The sequence below is a fragment of the Argiope bruennichi genome, chromosome X2, assembly GCF_947563725.1.
Source record: "Argiope bruennichi chromosome X2, qqArgBrue1.1, whole genome shotgun sequence".
NCBI classification, from domain to species: domain Eukaryota; kingdom Metazoa; phylum Arthropoda; class Arachnida; order Araneae; family Araneidae; genus Argiope; species Argiope bruennichi.
This window is the reverse complement of record NC_079163.1, coordinates 95,427,689-95,447,517: the sequence shown is the minus strand read 5'-3', so window position 1 is coordinate 95,447,517 and position 19,829 is coordinate 95,427,689. Positions and strand designations below refer to the sequence as shown.

General features: G+C 30.7%; 1 protein-coding gene across 2 annotated transcripts; it reads left to right on the top strand.

Annotated features, from left to right (window-relative positions):
* Positions 1 to 453: 453 nt before the first annotated feature.
* Positions 454 to 19,540, top strand: LOC129960792 (heme transporter hrg-1-like). Of its 2 annotated transcripts, none has more exons than XM_056074440.1 (4): positions 454 to 603; positions 6,776 to 8,027; positions 9,903 to 10,076; positions 19,022 to 19,540. In XM_056074440.1, exons 2-4 carry the CDS (start codon positions 7,895 to 7,897, stop codon positions 19,213 to 19,215), a joined length of 501 nt encoding a protein of 166 aa, XP_055930415.1. In that variant the 5' UTR covers positions 454 to 603; positions 6,776 to 7,894; the 3' UTR covers positions 19,216 to 19,540. The 2 variants fall into 2 exon arrangements, with proteins under 2 accessions (XP_055930415.1, XP_055930416.1); XM_056074441.1 differs by lacking the exon at positions 454 to 603 and adding an exon at positions 1,889 to 2,008.
* The last annotated feature ends 289 nt before the right edge of the window (positions 19,541 to 19,829 follow it).

Genomic DNA, 19,829 nt, shown 5'->3' with positions numbered 1-19,829 from the left:
ACTTCTAATGTTGGTATTTTATTCAGTGGCATTTTGCGAGGGTAAACGACACGCAAGGCATGTCAATAATTTTCTGTCCCTCATGATATTTCTCTTTAAAAAGTGACATCAATGCATTGATGTTCACGGTGCCCCTTAAAACTAATGCCCCGGGAATCTGTACCACAACCACCGATAGACATAAATATCGGTAATTGGGTCGCTAAGCCACTAATATCCTTGTTAATCAGTGTAGTTGTTGATGCAAAGAGTGAAGTTACCAGTTGGGAATTTTTCTTCATTCACTCTATTGGAATACTTTGACTCTCAGAAACAGAATAGTAAATTTCTGTGTACTGCTACATAAAATAACATTTAATTTGTAAGCAAATGTTAGCAGTGTTTCTTCGTTCTATTTACATTTCCAATGGCAAACTGGTTTTTCTCTGAAAGGAATCAGCAAGTGCTCTTTCTTGGAAACCTTGAAATGACTCGCCTTAAAAAAATTATGCGCATGTTTCAATTTGGCCTTCATCATTTTTCATCTATCGTCTAAAGAAATGCTTCGTTTTTCGTAAAGAAATGCATTCGTTTTATTAAATTCAAATGGATTTTACGATGATAGTAAGTATGCGCAGTTTTGCTTTTATCTTAATATTCCGGTTTTTGTGGAATTATAGAATTAGATCCAATTTTATTAATTAGAAAATCTTATATTAAAGAAAATAAACCAGCGTGCAAAAGTTATTTCAGCAGTCTATGTATTTGTTTAAAACGCTTTTCTTCCGTGGAATAAAACTGAATAAAATTAATGTTTGTTTGAGAAGATGTTGCTCTGTTTGTGTAGCATTTATACATGACTTTCTTGTTTCATTTTACAGTAGTTCATTTAGTAATAAAATATTTAAGCAGAATGTGAAAACATGTTTTTCATGTAAGTTGTTTAATATATAAGCTACACATTGCGTTTAAGTTTACTTATATCGCCTTTCATTTTCTTCTCCGTAACTTCATCATTTATAGACTGCTTTTTTATTCAAAATTATTTCTTGTTTTCTTTTATGTATTTCCACACAGTTCTTTTGCTTTCAAGAAAATGGCAGCTGTCTTTTTGCCTATTATTTTGTTTTATACTCTTTTAATGCACTTTATTAGCCCATTAAAACGAATTCCTTATTTTTTTACCCTCATAAAACTCTTAGAACTGGCAAAATCGAACTATTCCCAACTTATTGTCGATTTTGGCATATTTCATAAGATATTAAATCCAAATTTTAACATAAACATTTGAAAAAAAAATGTTTTGTTCCTACATGAAAGCTGTAATTATGATTTAACATAAAATATTAATACGTTTTTCACTTGTGATCGGAATTTATGGCAATCAACAATTTATTACTTTTATTTAAGACATATTTGTTTTTTGTTCCAAATTATTGCATGATAATGCAGTATTGCTCTCTTATAATTAATAATTGTGATTATTGATTTAGTTTTTTAAGGATTTCCTATGACTTTTGGTGACTGAATATTACTTCCTAATCTGTATATTATTCAGTTTCCCTATTTTTAAAAGCACAGGATGTACTATGTACTGACAAATCAGTACTTTTCTTGTTTTTTAATACTGATTTTAAAAAAAAGCGAATAAAAGTGAATTTACATATAACCAATCAATACAAATTTTGACAGTATTATAATAGCTCGTATAGTTACAAAAGAACGCAAAAAAATAGCATGCATTTAGAAAAAGCTACTAAATGCGAAAATCTTTTGTGCACTTTTTTCCTTGAATCATCTTTGAATTCAGAGAAAATTGCTCGAACGTCAAAGCAGGAAAACATTTTCAGTATTTCTCACTATAATGAGTGTCTGTGTTGTCACGTGCATCTGAACGTATGAAGTAAGAAAAATAAACATAAAACTAGGCATTAAGGAAAACATATGTAACAAAAAGATTGCTTTGATTTATTTATATGTAACACTGATGTCCTTTCAAACTGCTTCCAGATTCAAAGAAAATTTTATGGTATGTTTTTATATCATTTTATTATTTACATCATTGTAATAAATATATTATAACTCTTTCCCACAATTGTTTTTGAACCAAATGCATTAAAGTTCTAGAGATAAAATCATAAAATACTGTTTAGATTTTAATTCAACAAATTACTTTTCAATTCAAATTTTCGTGACTGAATCGTAATATTGAACCAGGATGTTAGCTTGATAATTCGCTATGGTTCTAAAAAGGAAAATTCAATTTAAAAAAGGTATTTTGATACATCTAGTATCAAAAAAAAAATTGTAACATTAATATTGTTGGGGTGGTCATACAATTCTAGTCATAAATAAAAGCTCACTACACTTTAATTTTATAAATAACACACACACATTCATGGTTTCGAATTTCAAAAGTTCGAACCAGATGCTAAATTCTGGTTGTTAATATGTGAAAAGTTCGAACCAGATGCTAAATTCTGGTTGTTAATATGTGAAGATATACTACTATGGTCAAAAAGTATCTGGAATGGTAGCGTAAAACAAAAGATATCACTTTCTTAGTCAAAGTTTAGTGCATCTCTGTTCAAGTAATCTTTTCCAACTGCAATGCACTTATGCTAACATTTTTTTTTTCCAGTTATCAAAATATGCCCTAAGGTTAGTTTTTTCAGAATGATGTAAGACAAAGGTGGGTTTAGGACAGGAATAAAATTTTCATTCTCATTAAGCTTTGTTTTGTAATAAATTGCGATGCACAAATTTTAGTAACATCCCATATCATGTATATAGCCAACAAAAACAAAGTGATTTTTATTACAAGCCAAAATACGCCATCAAAAACAAATGCTTGAGGAATATAGCTGAGGAAATTTTTATGAATTATAAAAAGATTTAAACTAAATGTGAATGTGCGAAGCTCATTAGTCTTCGAAACAAAATTTCACATATCTTGGAGCATTTCGAAGTATTTGACCGACAGAAGTGTAAAAAATTGTAAAAACACAATGGAAATTCAATCTTTCTTGATGAACTTCAATAGTATAAAAAGTTTAAAAATAAGGTAGTTTTTCTTGGCGTTTAAAAAACCTATTTACGTCTGGTCGATTAAGGAATTGGCTGACTAAAAGTCAAAATTTTAGTGTCTTAAAACAATTTTTCAATCGTAATATAACTTTTATTGATTATAAGCTTGAATTATAGTTATTTTATTATATTTGCTTAGTTATATAACCCTCTTTATATGATAGCTTAAGTATCTGCAACGACATGAACCAAGGTTTTATTTATTTATTTTTTCCCTGCAAAGAATTCGAAACTTTGGTAAAAATTGTAAACTGTACATGCGCTGAGAGATTATTCATCATGTGCTCAATTTAAATTATTCTATTGTTTGAATTCAGTCAGATGTATTATAAAATTTATTGGAAAGATTATTTTATATTTAATAAAAACGCTTGTAGGTACGTCATTTAAAAATCTTTGTCTAGCTACTTTCAATGTTAAGTTTAGATATTTAAGAATTGAATCTTGTAATAATTTCGATGTGCATGGGTCCCAAAGCTTTTAAACATTGTAACCCATTGCATCGTCAGCACATTGAATATTTTCAGAGACTAACAGCACGCATTCTTTCAGTAAGAAGTTTCATTGGCCAAAATGGAACCTTTGTGAAGGAAATAACATTTATTATTAAATCTAAAAATAATGACGAATCTCTTTGGAATTAATGTGCACATAAATTGAAATGGACATTTATATCGAAAAGAAATATGGGATTAGGTGCACGGTATCGGAGTTCAAACTCAACTTTTTACGAAGTAACAGGTGAAATGAGAAGGTTTCATCGTACGTAAAAAGCTATTTTTATATATGATATCCATGAGTTGAAAAGATATTTATTTGGTTTTTAGTTTTTATTTTATTTTTTATTTTTATTTAAACACGAATCGCTTGTGTGTGTGTGTGTGTGTGTGTGTGTGTGTGTGTGTGTGTGTGTGTGTGTGTGTGTGTGTGTGTGTGTGTGTGTGTGTGTGTGTGTGTGTGTGTGTGTGGCTTGATAAAGATTTTTAACTCAAATTGCGGATTTCGGAGAAATATATATACATTCAAGAGTTTGTCGCGCCCAATCAAACTTGACTCACGACTTAAACATTGGGTACCCTAGATTTAGAAGTTTTGATAACGTTATTCGTATTAAATACAGTTATTATGAAGCAAAACTTTTCCAAATAATATTAAGGCTACAGCCCGAAACCAGCCAATTTGAGAATAGACCTATGTCGCCGTAAATTCATCAGCCAATCTACGGTTTCTCCTAGAATTACGTTTTTGGCCAACCAGTTCACGAAATGTCTCTACAACCAATTCGTGAAATTGTCGATCAAAATTGAAAAAAATTCTAATCTTTTCTTATAATCGGATTATGGACACACCTGTCAGTCAGTATGAAACACGGTCAATTCCCAAATTGTAAAATTTATTCGTGATAATATAACTTTCATTCATTGCGAACACAATTTTAATTCTCTAACCACAGGCGAATTTTTACTTTTTCTATGAAGCCGAGGTTAATTTTTAATTCATGCTTCAATGTAACGCTTCCAGGTAAAACCAAATACGTTTATATGCAAGACTAGATTATTACGCATAATCCATCATATATTATAGAATGATTTGATAGTAACTTCTACTTTGCCCAAGGTAAAATTTTATGAATGTTTATTAAATTGTAAAATCCCTCCCCTCGAATAAAATAATATATAAAAAAAGAAAGTTCTAGTTTTCTTTTTCAAAATCCTTTTATTTCACTATATTTTTGCTTTTAACCTGCTAATAGCTTATATGAAACAGTTTTTCCCGACATTAATTCTATTATGTGTCTTAATGACATAAGGGCATCCTTTCACTTTACGCCACTTATTTCAAAACTAATTGCATTGCAGTATCAATATTTCTGCACTGAACCTTGAATTTCTTAAATATAAGAGTTGAATAATATAGGGGAAGGTTGCAACTGATGGATTATGTGCAATGATACAGAAGTAATTTTAATAAAAAGAAAGTAGAAAAGTATCTTGTAGTTTTTTTAAATGTATTTAATCTTTTGAGAAGTACTGTTTAAAGATGAAAATATAGCACAAAAAATTATGTCATTGGTTCAATTAAAAACATTGGTTTTCATAATTGGACAACTGATTTCTTTAAGCACAAATAAAGCAAGAAAAATTTTGATTTTCAAACTCTCATCAGCACACAATGTATGAACTCGGGCATGACATTTTATGCACTGCATCATTTCTTCTTCTCTCTATGCTTTTAGGTCTTTAGCTTTTTTTTTTGAACCAATATTCAATGTTAATAACGTCCGTAACTTGTCTAATTTCCAGTTTATCAGGGCTAATATTTGATTGCTTTCTGGACCATTCCTCTAGTTAGAAATCATAGTCTTCTTCATTTGATCATTTGATACAGGAAGCTGTTTGCGATCCAATCTGAGCAATTTTTCGAAAATAGCACCCAAAATAATCACTTCACCATATCTTTACATTATTTTAATAAAATTATAATAATAAATTGTAGCGATATAAGTCTTCCCTCCGAAAATATATTTTTCTATTCAAAACAGCGTAAGGATTATTAGTCTTTTGTTAAGACATTTAATTGATGATATCTAGACATCTTGATGTTCTGTTCACTGACTATAGCCATGTAGCGTTCCCCACAAAAATCATTCGAGAAACCACCTTTGCATCATTGCAACAAAAGTTTTTTAGTCTATGTCTCAAATTTTTAATAGAATGGTGGTTACAATTAAGTTCCAATCTAGATGAAGGTCCGAATATGAAATTCTCCCTATTTTATATAAAAACAACATTTCTGTATCAATTATAAAATTTATTTGATATTTTCCAATTCTAAAATAACTATGGGATGTTTGCATAAAAGCATTAGTAATTCATTATCATTAACTTAATGATAGTGAATTTTTATGAAGCAAATTTTCATAAAAACTCCGTGCATGAATGAGTTAAGTGAAGTGTTTAACTTATATCATTCAACTAGGTTAAGGTTTTGACCCAGATACATTGCTCGATGATATTAGATGCACTTGTAAAGTTTTCGACGGAAAACAGATTTAACAATATTCTATTAAAGGATGTTTATGAATCTTGCGATAAAGTATCGTTTTCTGTAGTTTAGCTCGTCATCTGATCGTGATTCAATATGACAAGGTGTGTCCAAAATGCCGGCGACCTGGCTTAGAGGCAGTGCGACTTCCCCGTAATCTGAGCGTCCCGGGTTCGAGTCCTGGTTCGGGCATGGTTGTTCTCCTCCCTGTGTTCTAACTGTGAGGTGTGTGAATGCCCCCCCCCCGTAAAAAGGGATTGTGCAAGCGAATGTGTGTGTTATGATCTGTGGGTGAGTGTATGAAATGTTTGAATGAAGTTCGTCCCATAAAAAGGGTTGTGGAGCATAAGTAGCTAAGACGTACTCTTAGCCCTAGATGGTGCTACTGAAAACAAGAGACGCTCTCTCAGCTTAAAACCTCCGACTTCGTCAGCGGGCTTGTCTATGACAACAACCGTCCAAAAATAGACCTAGTGTTGCTTCAAAACTAAACGTTAATATAACTTAATCAAACCAAACCAACAGGTAAATCAGGGAAATATTTTGTAACGCCAAGTGAAAATAATTTTACTTTATTTCTTTTTCCTTAAAATATTTGTATGAAAGCTAATAATTATACTTTTTTCCACAGTGAAATAATTTCTTTTTTTTTTATTTCTTGCAGAAAAATATGGTCAATTCTGCAACGTAGCTATATAGTTTTCAAAGATATTTCCGAATTCTTCCATAAAAATAAGGGTAAACCAATGTCAACTAGAATGTTTTGCTGATCTAAGAGGCGAGCATACGGATGAATCATTTCGGCATACTGTCTCAAATGAAGCTACAATACCATAATCGATTGCTGCATGCCTTCCATATGATCCTTCGTGGGTGTAATCATATCTATTTCCACTGAATATGCTCTGTATTGCTAAATCAGTTATTTGTCAATAATAAAAATTACTGGCTTAATAATTTGACAACGAAGCCAAATCAATATGAGTCCTCAATGAAATCAAGAGTTTATCATGGCCACGAACATTTAAAAAAATTAAGACAAGTTTGTATCATGAAGGCATTTTACTATTCAACTTAAATACAATGTTGACTTTAATCAAAAATGTATTACTGAAATGGTCTACTTACTCTTTCTGAAAAGAGAAAAGGAGGACTTTTGGGTGTTTATACTGCTGCATAATCTAAATCTTCTTCACTATATCACCATTGAAGAACCCATGATGTCATAAAGAGAAATTAGAAAACAATCAAATGGACTTCGACATATAGGAATGTTAATTTCATCAATTAATTTTGAAACCAGAGTGATTGAAACCATTTTGATTATTTTTAAAAAATATTAGAATAGATATTTAAAAAAAATGCTTCTGTGTGATTTTGAAAATGAGACTGTCTCTTGATAGCAGGTATATAAAAGCCTTCTTCGTTTTCTTGTAAATTAGTCACGAAACCAAGGAAAGAAAAGTATTACCATAGATGAGCTTGAGCTTGAAAAATGACTTATTTTAATTCGATGCTTGCGACCTAAGTATTATTTTACATAAAGTGACGAAAAACATCTGGAGCTCTGTCTCTTTCAACAGCACCGGAACTATGTGTCAGCTGTGCTAGAGGAATAGATCGCGATTTGACCTTGCTTTTCTACTTTCCACGAAACTGTCGATGATAAGAAATACTTCGAGCATCTATCATATCAATTAATCTCTTATCAGAAACAAATAGAAGAAAGACAATAGAGCTCGTTCGCGCTCGACGAATGATTTGTAGGTCTTTATAAAATCCAATGGAAGGCCCACAGCGTTGTTTAGGACTTAAGCAAGTTTTTGCAATTTTGGGTATTTTATCTGGAGCTTCGATCTTCGTTTCGTTCGCAGCTTTGAAGAATGTCAATGCAGCTTTATGGGGGCTTCTATCAGGTAAGATAATTGTGTGAATGAGATAAATTTAATAATCAGCATAATTATTATAATAAGTATATTAATAATAAAAATAGTTTAGTATCAGTTTGATATAATGTGTCAGTAATAATTTGAAATACTAAAAAGCGTCGTTTTTATTTATATAAGTGTTTTTTTATCAACTAATTTGATGAGTCTTATTTACGACTAATTTTTTTCAACTTTAAACTCTTTATCTACAATAGCATGTCTGCTCCGTGCATCTAACTACATAATTTTTGGTAGTTAAATTTATAATCAAGTCAAAGAAGCAGTTCATTAAAATTTCATGGACATGTTTAAGTAAATTCGGTGTCTTTTACGTTCTTATACGGATCGAAACAACGGTAAATGCCTGTAAAAGGATATGTATCATCTAATTAGGAGTAAAAAGAATTCGTAGGTCAGGTGATTAAAACTATTCTTTGAAATTTTGAAAATAATGGTTGAAAGTGGGTGGTACTACTTTTTTTTTTTTTTTTTTTTTTACAAAACATTTATAAGAATAATTTTTAGCACTTCTATTAGAAATTTATCAGAAATTCTATAATATATTTTTAACGCAAGTTAAACGAATTCTCCTGGCCACAGAAGTGGAATGGCCTCTTTGTGGCAGCTGTCAGGGCCCCGATTAAGCCTTTGAGGGCCCTATAGATAACATGAGTTTCGCCAGTTTTCAAAAACAAATCTTTTTATTGATTTTAATTTCATCACTGCTTAGTTTCAAGATCTCGTGTATAATTTTTTAAATTAAAAAAATAGTTTTAAATAAAATTGTAGAAGAATCACAAATTTTTAATGCAATTTCATTACTCCATTTCGAATTTTTGTTAGTGTTGTTGATTCGTAAATAATTCAACCAACTGCAAAACAAATTTGAATACACTAATCTGTAAATAGATTCAAGTATATATATATATATATATATTACCACTGAATATAAGAATGCAATTCTACAATTTCAACGATACTTATTTTTAATTAAAATAAGTTCGAATACTCGGATCTAGTAAATTAAATCGAAGCACAAAATTAATTTACTCTGAAAAATAATGCCAAAAATACCTCGAGGCATGGAGCAGCATATTTGAGAAATTCCTAGGCAATTGCTTACTTTGCCTGTTGGATAATCCGACCTTGGCTGTCCAATATAGAAAATGAAGTCTTGGAGCCCTTTGTTTGCTTTTTCCGGAGTGGATCTGTCCTTGATTTCATTTTTATGGATTACAGCACTGATTCACATTAGGTTCATCTAGGTTAAAAAAATTTTTTAAGGAGGGATATTCAATGTATGAATTGACTAACCAGATTTCCAGGTATTAATCCCATAAAACAGGTCTGGGATTTTCTTGGTAGGGCAATTTTAATTTAGCTACTACTTACCAGACTCGTCCAGTATCTGAATACGTTGGAGGAGTGAGATTTATTGCTACAGAGATTAATAAACTACCTAATTTTCAATAATGAATACATGCTGCTCTTTTCTTATTCGTACACTTACAACTTTTAAGGCTACTTTGATCAGGATTTGTGACTGATTTATTTCAGAATTTAAAAAACTTAGTTTGAATGCACGAAAAAATTGCTTTATTTAAACTTGTTGAAAATCTTTCTATTTAAATCCACAGAAACCATAATGATATGCAGATAGTTTTGAATACAAGAACCATTAAACCTAACACAATTATATAAAAGCTATATGAAATATTCGAAACTTTTTCCATTACATTCAAGAATATATATATGTATATATAATTATTTTCTTCTTTTATTATATGTTAAAATACAAAACTATTTAAATCTATTTTATCACTCGTGTAATCTAATCTAATAACTATTTTACATTTGTTTTAGGAATTTTTGCTGCTATAGTTCTTAATCTACATATAAATTACAGAAGAAGAGTTTTACATCTCAAATACACTCCTGAAAGCCTTCGGATAGTTAAACTATGTGGACTAGTTCTGAGTATTGTAACGCTAACAGCTTCTATTGTTTACTTTATACTAATGGCTGTTTATCATCAAGGTAATTTTTTTTTGTATTTCCACTAACCTCGACAAACTGAACAATATTTTTATACAAATAATCATTTATTGTTTATTAAAAAATAAAACTTTATCAGAAAAAAATCTGTGAAGCATACTGTGGAAATGTAATGCTTTAAACGGGTTGTCGTTGCCGAGGGTTATTGGCAAAATGATTCTTCAGGTCACATTGACCACAAGTGATATACCATATTAGTTTCAGAAAAATAAACTTCATACTTTCTCTTAGTCGAAAGTATACCAAGAAAAAATCTTACTGTCGTAAAATAACTCCACCTGAAGGTTTTGATGTATCTTCAAGTTTTATTTCCCTGAGTGTAAAAAACATAGATGTTTTGTCTATGTTTTTTTATTTTTTTTATTTTGTCAGTCTATCTAGGAACACGATAACCTAAACATTTTGAGTTATCGATAGAGGATAGAGGAAATTTGGTATGTAATCTTGCTCTAAAATTGCACCTTTGTGTCAAATTTTGATTTCAATAGATCAAAAGAAAGGCTTTTAAATACATGATGGGTAAGGCCTCTCAAATGCATACTGGATTTTCTTTCCTGTTATACGAAGCATTAAATATTCATTTGCGAGATTCCGGAAATAAATATCTGAGCACTTATGTCGTTCACGGCCTGCAGTTTTTATCCGGGGGAGGGGGGGGGGGTAACACTTTTACTAGGGAATATACAAGGAAGTTGCGAGAAAACTACTGCTGATCGTTCTTTTGCAAAACCGTTGTGATAAAGTTAAAATATTATTAACCGCATAATGAAGGCTAGGGTGCCGTAAGAGGTCAGATACTTGCAATTAATGGTAAGAAAAACCATTTCGCTATTGAATTTAAAATTTAGTATTTACTTATACAACGATAATAAGGCCTTTCATTGTATGTAGCAAAAGTTTATATTCCTCACTCCCTTACCAAAAAAGGTAGGGGTAAACGAGAGATTATGTAGGATCAATTTGACATTTAACCTCCTAGCAGCGAATCTTGCTATTTACATGGGATGGAAGTTAGCTTATTTTTTGCTAGATCTTGCGATTTCCGGGAGCAACTGTATCAGCCATTTGCTATTGTAGCGATGTATATAAATAACAAATGAAGACCTCGGTGCAAAGTAGAGATGGCTCTAATTTTTTTTATCGTTCTAGGAGTTTCCTTGATAAATATGAAACACATTTTCCTTTTAGTATAAGAGCGTGATATCTCCAAATAAAAGCTTGTAAAATATTAAATAACTGTACCGGTGTTCACCTAGGAATTATTATTATTATTATTATTGCTAAGAATTATTCTATGAACTAAAATTGGAGATAACCTCTTCTCGCACTGAGATTTTCACTTCGCTTCATTTTAAAAATGTTTACAAGCGTTGTATCTGAGAAGGATTGTTTCCTATCCTGTCCTGTCAACAGAGATCTTGACACAAATCCCCATCACTTTTTTTCGAAATTACAATTCCATCACAAAATAGATTTGATTTGAAAAGAGAGCATAAATGTAATGAAACTAAACTATTTTGCACTGAATGCTAATTTGACATATGACGTCTGTTCAGTGTTGTTTTAGTTTTTATTTTAGCTTTTTTTTTCCCCCTTTCCCCAAGTGCAAAACATGTAAAAAAAAAAAAAAACGAATAAAAAAACTCGAATGAGCGAAATGTTTGGGTTGGACTTTAAAACGCAGCATATTTCCTCATCTTTTAATATTTTTTATTTTATTTGATCTATAAATTCTTGCTAATTTATTCACGACATCCTTCAAATTTTTATCAATCTAAAGTTAAGAGAATTGAAAAATAACGCTTTATTTTCAAGTTAAAAGCAGTTAGTTCAATTAAAGCTAAAAGTGAATTTTTTTCCCCATATTTTCTGTTAATTGCGTGGCGCGTGATTCAAAAATCATCCAAAAAGCTCTATAGAATAGACCGTTGAACATAGAGATCAAATCTGTCACGTACTAACTTCTTGGATAGTAGATGCTCACTACGAAAAGTGTTTTTTAAAAATTCGATTATATATTTTATTTATTAAAAATTAATCGAAATTGTAATGCTCTTCTTCAATAATTTCGAAGCATGTAATTGCATAAAAATCATTTAATTTTTTTTTTAAAGTTAGCCTTTTAAAGATACTAATTTTATTTTCGTGCACTTTTCCCCCCCTTAATATTAAGAATTTTATCAAAATTTATTATACAAGGCTGATTAAATAGTTCATTTCGATTTCACCAATCGTTTTTCCATAAAATTATATTTTTATTAAATACTGAAAAACGTTATTACAAAAACATATTCTGAAACTTGTCGTTGGTCTTGTTTTGTGAATATGTCGCCTTTCTCAAGAAAATATTTTTAGAAAAATGTCAGTGAAGTATTTTTTTCTTGAATATTTTGATTTTCAATAATTTTCTTAATGCTCTTAGACAAGAAAAAAAAAAAAAAAATTATGAAACGAATAATCGAATCTAGCAAGCTCTCGAATAAAAAGAAAAATATACAAAATCGAAGAATGCTGATAAATGTAAATGCTGTCAGTTAAAGGAACGGATAAAACAAAAAAAGCGGTGCAAAAACTAGGGAAAGGTTAACCGTATCATCCCGAATTGATATCAAGCATTGCTTCACCTACATTTCCAAATACTTAGAAGTCCTGTTTATTTTAAGATAATGTTAATCTGAGATTTGAATATATCATATTTTGATGAGCTTTTCAAAACCGCTGTCATAATTATAATGCAATAATAATAAGATGCTTCTGGTTGTTATTTTGGCTCTTTTCTAATCTCATGTATACTAATTATAGAGGGAATTAACTGATAATTAGAAGATAATCCTACCTGTTTTGCAATAGAACATTAAAAGTAAGCTATAGACAATCAGCATTTTATATTTAATTTCTCACACACTTAAATCGCTAATTTTTAACCGTTTGGACTCGTTACTTAAAACATCGCATAGGTTAAGAACTTCAATTGGGAAGTTACTCCGAAGTTGTGCTATTAACCAACATTTATCAAAAACTAGTAAATCGATATGAGCTGTCGGCAGCTTTATTGCTCAATTTAATCCGACTGGTGATTGAAGGTTTTACTGGTTTTCTTCCTGGAAAAACACAAATGTAGGTCAGTTCCCTATGAAAGTATTTCAGGTAGGCAATCTACATCCATACACTGGTGCTACAGAGATACATCTATCTCAAGTGAAGCCTCGATGCTACATGGTCACTTTGACCTACTGAAACTTTTTCATTTCTTCTTAACCAAGAATCCTTGACACATGGGTTAGGTTAGTTACGTCTGGTAAAGTGGGATCAATCACAACAAATATTTTGAAATCTTTGTCTGTTCTTATTCTTTAACTGTGCTATTAATAAATCGTTTTTTTTAAATAATTTTTTGAGTATTTTAGGCTGATAATTTACATTGCACGTGTTATTCTATACACGCAAGTACACAAAGTGTAAAAAGATGGGGTACAAGTTATGTATCGACTAATTTGGTATAGTAAAAAATAATCGAGTGTTGAATCTAAACAAAGTATACTTTGTTTAAACAGTCACGCATACTTTGCTGGCTCAATTAAAAATTAAATAGCTGGAAAATGTTTAAAAATCGAAATTTCAAATGCGATTTATGGAGAGTTATTAATTTGAAGTGTTTCCGGTCATTTTTTTATTTATTTTATAAACAAAAGAAATTGTCAACAGAGCTAATGATTTTTGTAAGCTGAGAGAAATTAATATTGCGAAAATCGAAACGATGCCTGTGCATAACAGTAGTGTCGAAAAGTGTTATTTTGCGAAAGCAAAATATATTTTTAATTTAAAGGTCGATGGTTCATATACGTAGAAAAATTCTTGGGAAGATGCCAAGAAAACTGCTCCGTTCAATTTTCAGCGTTGACGTTGATTAGACTTTTTAAAGCTTCATAGATTACATCATTCATTCTCTCTTTTTTTTTCCTCTTACGTAACAGGAAGAAAAATATCATTTGAATGAAAGTTTGCACTAGCTTATGAGAAAGAGAAAACATTAAATGCAATATGAAACGCGATTTTTATCTTTCCTGCTGATGACTTTTTTTTTCTTCTTCTTTACTTAAAGCCGAATAGCCTGTAGAATATGTCAGTATTAATTTAGTGTATTGCACAGACAAAATGAAAGCAATCTTATTGCTTTGAACAAAGAAAAAAAATTAAAGGATAATAAATACAAAATAATCAAAAAAAAAAAAAAACGAAATAAATTGAAGATGGCTGAATATAAATTATTTCTTCAACGATAATTTTTCATTAAAAAGTTTAGCATATAGTCATAATATCTAAATAATTATCTTTAAATAAAATAACTTTAATGTATAGGTTATTTATTTCTTCATGAAATTTTTGCCATTTATTCGTAAAGGTATAAAAATTTTCCAGAATATGTCGGAACATGGGTAATGTGTTGTAAATAAAAAAAAAAAGTGGGATCGTTCTTCCACGACGCTTTTGTACATTTCCAAGAAAATGCGCGCTTTGTGCTGGATTTTGTCCCATGATGAAGAGTCAAAAATACATTTTTATGAAATACCCCTTCTTTTTAACCGATTTTGGTCCAAAATGTGACCTATCTGCAATTTTACCGTAAAGATTAAATACAATTTTTTTTTTTTTTAATTCCAGCCGGAAACGCTTCTGATTTGTAACATTTATATGCACTTGAAAAAGACAACCCAATAAACTTGCAACTTTCTGACGAATTTGGTCAAAAATTTGAAACAGATTTACAATTGTGATGCCAAAACTACATACCTCCATTGTCCTCCAACTTATTTAGTTTCCGTTCCGTTTTGTTTTTCGTTAATGTATTCTCGTGCAAACTTAATTTCAAAACTGGTTATTTTGGACTTGGCTTCTTAATCTAAAAGTGAAGATTAAGTAAAATCTTGAAGTTGAATGTTTTGAGATTACAATTATTCCTCTTTGATTGCTTCATATACCAGAAAGTAAATCTAAATCAGTCTTCCCCATGATCTGGGCATCACGGGTTCGAGTCCTGGGTCGGGCATGGTAGTTCTTTACTCAGTGTTATGACTATCTGTGAGTGGTGTTAAAAAGCCCCCCTGTAAAAAGGGGCTGTGCAAGCGAGTGTGTAAGTGCCATCTTCATATGAGCTAGAAGTCAGACTTCTGCCCTCGGGTGCTCAAAGGCCTTTACCCTCAAAAGTAACGGCACAAACTCGACTTAAATCGCTGACTTTGTCAGTGGACTTGTACAAGTGCCGTAAGTAACAACAACAAATCTAAATCTTCAGGTGCATTTTCGATTTACCTTTTGGTCCTACAAAGATAATTAGTATCTGACTAGGAGTTCAAAATAAGATGCATTTGCTCCTTAATTCTGCAGTTATATTTTTATTATTTCTGAACAAAAAAGTAAGTAAATGGGGGAGGGGGGGGGAGAACACAATCCTGGGATTCAAATTTGTTCCGTGACAAAGATGACCTTGAATTGTTGTTCCCTATATTGTCGAAGTTCTCTTGCAGATCATGACAGGGTAAAATGCATGTACACATGGCGGAGATTTGAATAAGGAAAGTTTAATCGTATTAAAAAAATTATAGAAATTGAGAAAAAATAAAAATAAAAAAAATAATATGGCAAGACATGTTCTCCATCAATATTTTCATTAGTACAATTTTTTTTTTTTTAAATTCAGTCTTAGTTATAGTGCATTTTTGTTTCACGCGTTATTTTTGTGCGATACATTTTCTGGATGAAAAAGACTTGATGGTGTTGAGCTGTTCATCTATCAAAAACTGTCGATTCCCAGAAACAAAACTCTGCACCAGAAAAGGCTGATTTCACCAAAAGAGGGATAAAATAAAAAGAGGAGGAGAAAATGTTTATACATCAATGCAGTAAACCCTGATTATCAGCGGAAATAGGTGGCGTAGCATATGCGAGTAGGATAATGTGCCAAATTTACCTTGCCACATGAACGATAAAAACACAAGTTACGAATTGAAACAAAACAATACAATTCTAAATGACGTGCAAGAAAATAATAATAAACAAACACATATAACGGGAAGAAGACCGAGCCCTAAAAAAGAAGTCTGGAACGGTGCTCATCTTACTCGTTACATATTACCCTTCTGCAGAGTAAAATCGCTCAAAAACGATAGTCTCATGTTCCTGAATGCGTTATGATGTCGTTCAATATTACTCTAAAAATGGAATTTTCAATTTCAAGAATGCAAAAGCGATTTAAACAACATTTGTAGAGGCAGAACATAGGATTTGTACCATTGAGTTAGATTATGCAAACTTCTATCAAAAGTAATCCTTAGCTAATTGCCTTAATATTTTGCAATAAGAGTAATTCCTAGACAAACTTAGAATCTATTTAAATAAATTAAAGAATAAAAGTCTCTCTCACTTGACAAATGTATAGAAGATGGCACAACCTAACATTTAGCTGCTCGTTATCTTAGCATTATTCTATGACGTAATGTGTACCACTAACATTAAATGCAAGATGAGCTCCAAAATTAATGCATGAATTAATTCCATTACTATAAATAACACGAATGTCAAAATGCATACTTCGATAAGATATATTTTTTATTAAATACTAGCCGTCTTTGGCGGCCATTTGATTCGCCGGGAATATTGTTAGGTTTAATTTAAATTAAATCAAATCTTATGCTGAACTTGATGTTTATGATTCTTTTGACATGAGTTCACCTAATTAAGTCGAATCCCATGACATTATAGTGTCATTAAAAATTTAAAATTTATGTAATCTATTTCAAACTACGCGTTATCTTTTGCGGTAATGCAATTTCTCTAATTCCTCAAGCAAACTGTTTCAATAATTAGCAGAATCTTTCTTCCTTAGCTTTCAACAACGGAAGAAAATTGTGTGATTAATTATTTTATAAAACAATGGAAACAGTTTGAATTTTATTGAGAAAATAAAATCTATTGTTGAAAAAAAAACCAGCTAAAATTTTTTTAAACTGTTAACATTTAGGGGGGGGGAAATATCGTGGTAAATAAATTTTTGTAATTTCAAAGCATAAAAATCAATTTTGTGCTATGATATATTTTCGAAAGTTATGATGGGAAAATACCAACTTCGCTTATTCAAAAAAAAAAAAAAAAAAAAGTCTTTTCGAGGTACATATTCTCAGCTATTAAAGTACATAGTGCCTAATTTAGCTTTAGTTCTGATGGTATGTCTGTCCTGTAGACCACCGAAACGCACACTCACGTGCAAGCGAATACACACAAACACTTGCTTTTATAAGTATAAATGATTATCTTTAAAAATTTGATCAAATCGCTTAATGGGATTAAATCTTTAATGAAAAATAAATAAATTTGCTTCATTTTTATTGCGCACAAATAAATGACCTATTCTACATTTAATCCATTTACATACGATAATTTTATTTCAATTCGATGGATACATATTTGGAAATGCTTTTTTACATTTGATTCGTTTATTAAGGATAATTTCATTCCATTTCGATTGCACAAAAATTTGCAATTCTGTTCTTAGTTTATTTCATTTACTATTATCTTTTTCACTTCATCATTACACAAATGAAAAATAAAGCTTCACCAAAAGGAAAAGGAGGTGAACATTTAAGCATTGCCATACGAATAATGATTGTCTTTCGAAGTTCTTGACAATTCTAATTCCAAACACTCAGGCTCGCTCTTATTTATTTTTCAGTACACACTTGTCTTCACAACTCGCAAATTTACGTCATCATTTATCTAGGCGCCAATTAAGCACAGCATGTCAATCATTCGGCTGCTTAAAACAGGATTTATGCAGAGACTGGATCTTGCGCCAAGATAATAATAGACCATTACGTGGCTGTCTACTGTGAACAGCTACATGCAAATCAGGTCCTTAGATATTTCCTAACTTCCCAAATCATTTAACACGTTGAGTGCCGTTCACCCATATTTGGGCGAGGGCAAAAGTTCTCATTAAGTGTAGAATTTGATGCGAGTAGAGCAAGACTATGTTTAGTTTATATCTCCTTGTTTTAGCTCGTTGTTCTTTGTGTGAATCACCTGCGATTCACATCTTCTAATTATTCTCTTTTACAGTTAAGATATAATAAAGAAGTAAATATCTTATTAGATAGTGGTTTGAATCACAGGCATGATTCATGGCAACGAACATGCTAAAAGTTATTTAGAAAATAAGCTCTCTCTCTGAAGTATTCTACCACAACTTTGAATTTAATATAATTTTAGTATTTTTAATCTTCTGAGTTATTCTCAAAAACCTTGTATTTTACACTCGAAAAGGAAATGACGTCGCGTCCGGCAAGGTAGTATGAGTAACACCTTTAACAGCCTTTGTCGCTATATCCCACACTGTTTACATTCAAGTTCGAGTAACGCCTTTGTAATCCTCATTCACAAATATTTTGAAAGTTTTTTTTTAATTAAAAGGCTTGTTCAAAACTAAACTTCACTCTTTTCTGGAATGAGGAATTTATCATTTTCAATTTTATACGGATATCGATGTTAAATGCTTCATTTATAGTATTAATATGGATATTCTAGCATTAAGTGAGATAAACTGGTCCTTTTCAATTTACTAAATACTCATACTCTGTAGGCTCTTATAGACCTGTTTAGATGATTTTTGAAATATTGATAAATGTGTGACCCATTTTCACTACTCACTTTTAATTTATATAATTCTTTTATTACCCGCATATTCGATGTAGATTTTTTTGGATAGCTCCTTTTATCCCTGCTTGCATCCAATTCATACATTACTAAAAAAAGTTTTAAATTGCATAAAACACAATATTTTAAAAATTAAAAACTAAATTATATTTTAATCTTTACATTAAAATGCGATGAAATCTACTGCTTACATTCGTCTAATATTGAATTTATCCTTTCAGGATATAAACTTGAAGGAAATGGTTATGCTCCAGCCGCAATTTTCGCCCTTTTAGCTTTGAAATGGACCGTAATGATGTTTTTTGAAGGAAGAAAATATCAAAGGTTCTTAGTGGCGAGTGCAACAGAAGGTACACCTATTGTTAATGGCGGACCAACATCACCACCACCGCCATATGAGGCTATAAAGCCTTAAAATTACTATTCAAATCAGTGCATAAAATGCTTCACAGTACTACTTGGTTTATGAAAATGATGATCCAGGGATTTTTTTTATTTATTTTTTATTCTGTGATAAATCAATGAAATCAGCATCTGTGACTGTATTATTTATGTGATAAACTGTAACAGCATTATGTGAAATTGTAAATCTTCTTCCTTTGTCCATCTGTTTATTATTTTTTTAGTTTAACTAATGAAATTGGACACTTCTAGTACAACTACTTTTTGATCATTTCTTTAATAATCCTCAATCTGTTGTACAAGGATGCATGAAACTAATAAATCAAATTATTGTTGTCTTTTTCTTTCAATTTCATATACATCAGATAAAAAGTTATATTCATAAAATAGCTTGAATATCTACTCAAAAAACTATCTTGTTTTATTCACTATCAGCAGAAATAGTAAGAAAGATTTCATCGAATTGGAATAATTTTAGCAAGTTCCTTATTAATTAAAAAAAATGTACTAATAAGAGAAGTTAAAATATTCCGATTTATATATAAAATTTACCGATAATTTGAAAATATGCCGTCATACACTGAATAAGAACTAACTTTGACGTGTAATTTAGGAGTAACTATATTT

Bases quoted from the DNA above. Each gene is read 5' to 3' on its own strand.
- LOC129960792 (XM_056074440.1), top strand. From the start codon at position 7,895: ATGGAAGGCCCACAGCGTTGTTTAGGACTTAAGCAAGTTTTTGCAATT. The intron at 8,028-9,902 runs GTAAGATAATTG...CATTTGTTTTAG, and splicing joins TTTATGGGGGCTTCTATCAG to GAATTTTTGCTGCTATAGTT. The intron at 10,077-19,021 runs GTAATTTTTTTT...TTATCCTTTCAG, and splicing joins AATGGCTGTTTATCATCAAG to GATATAAACTTGAAGGAAAT.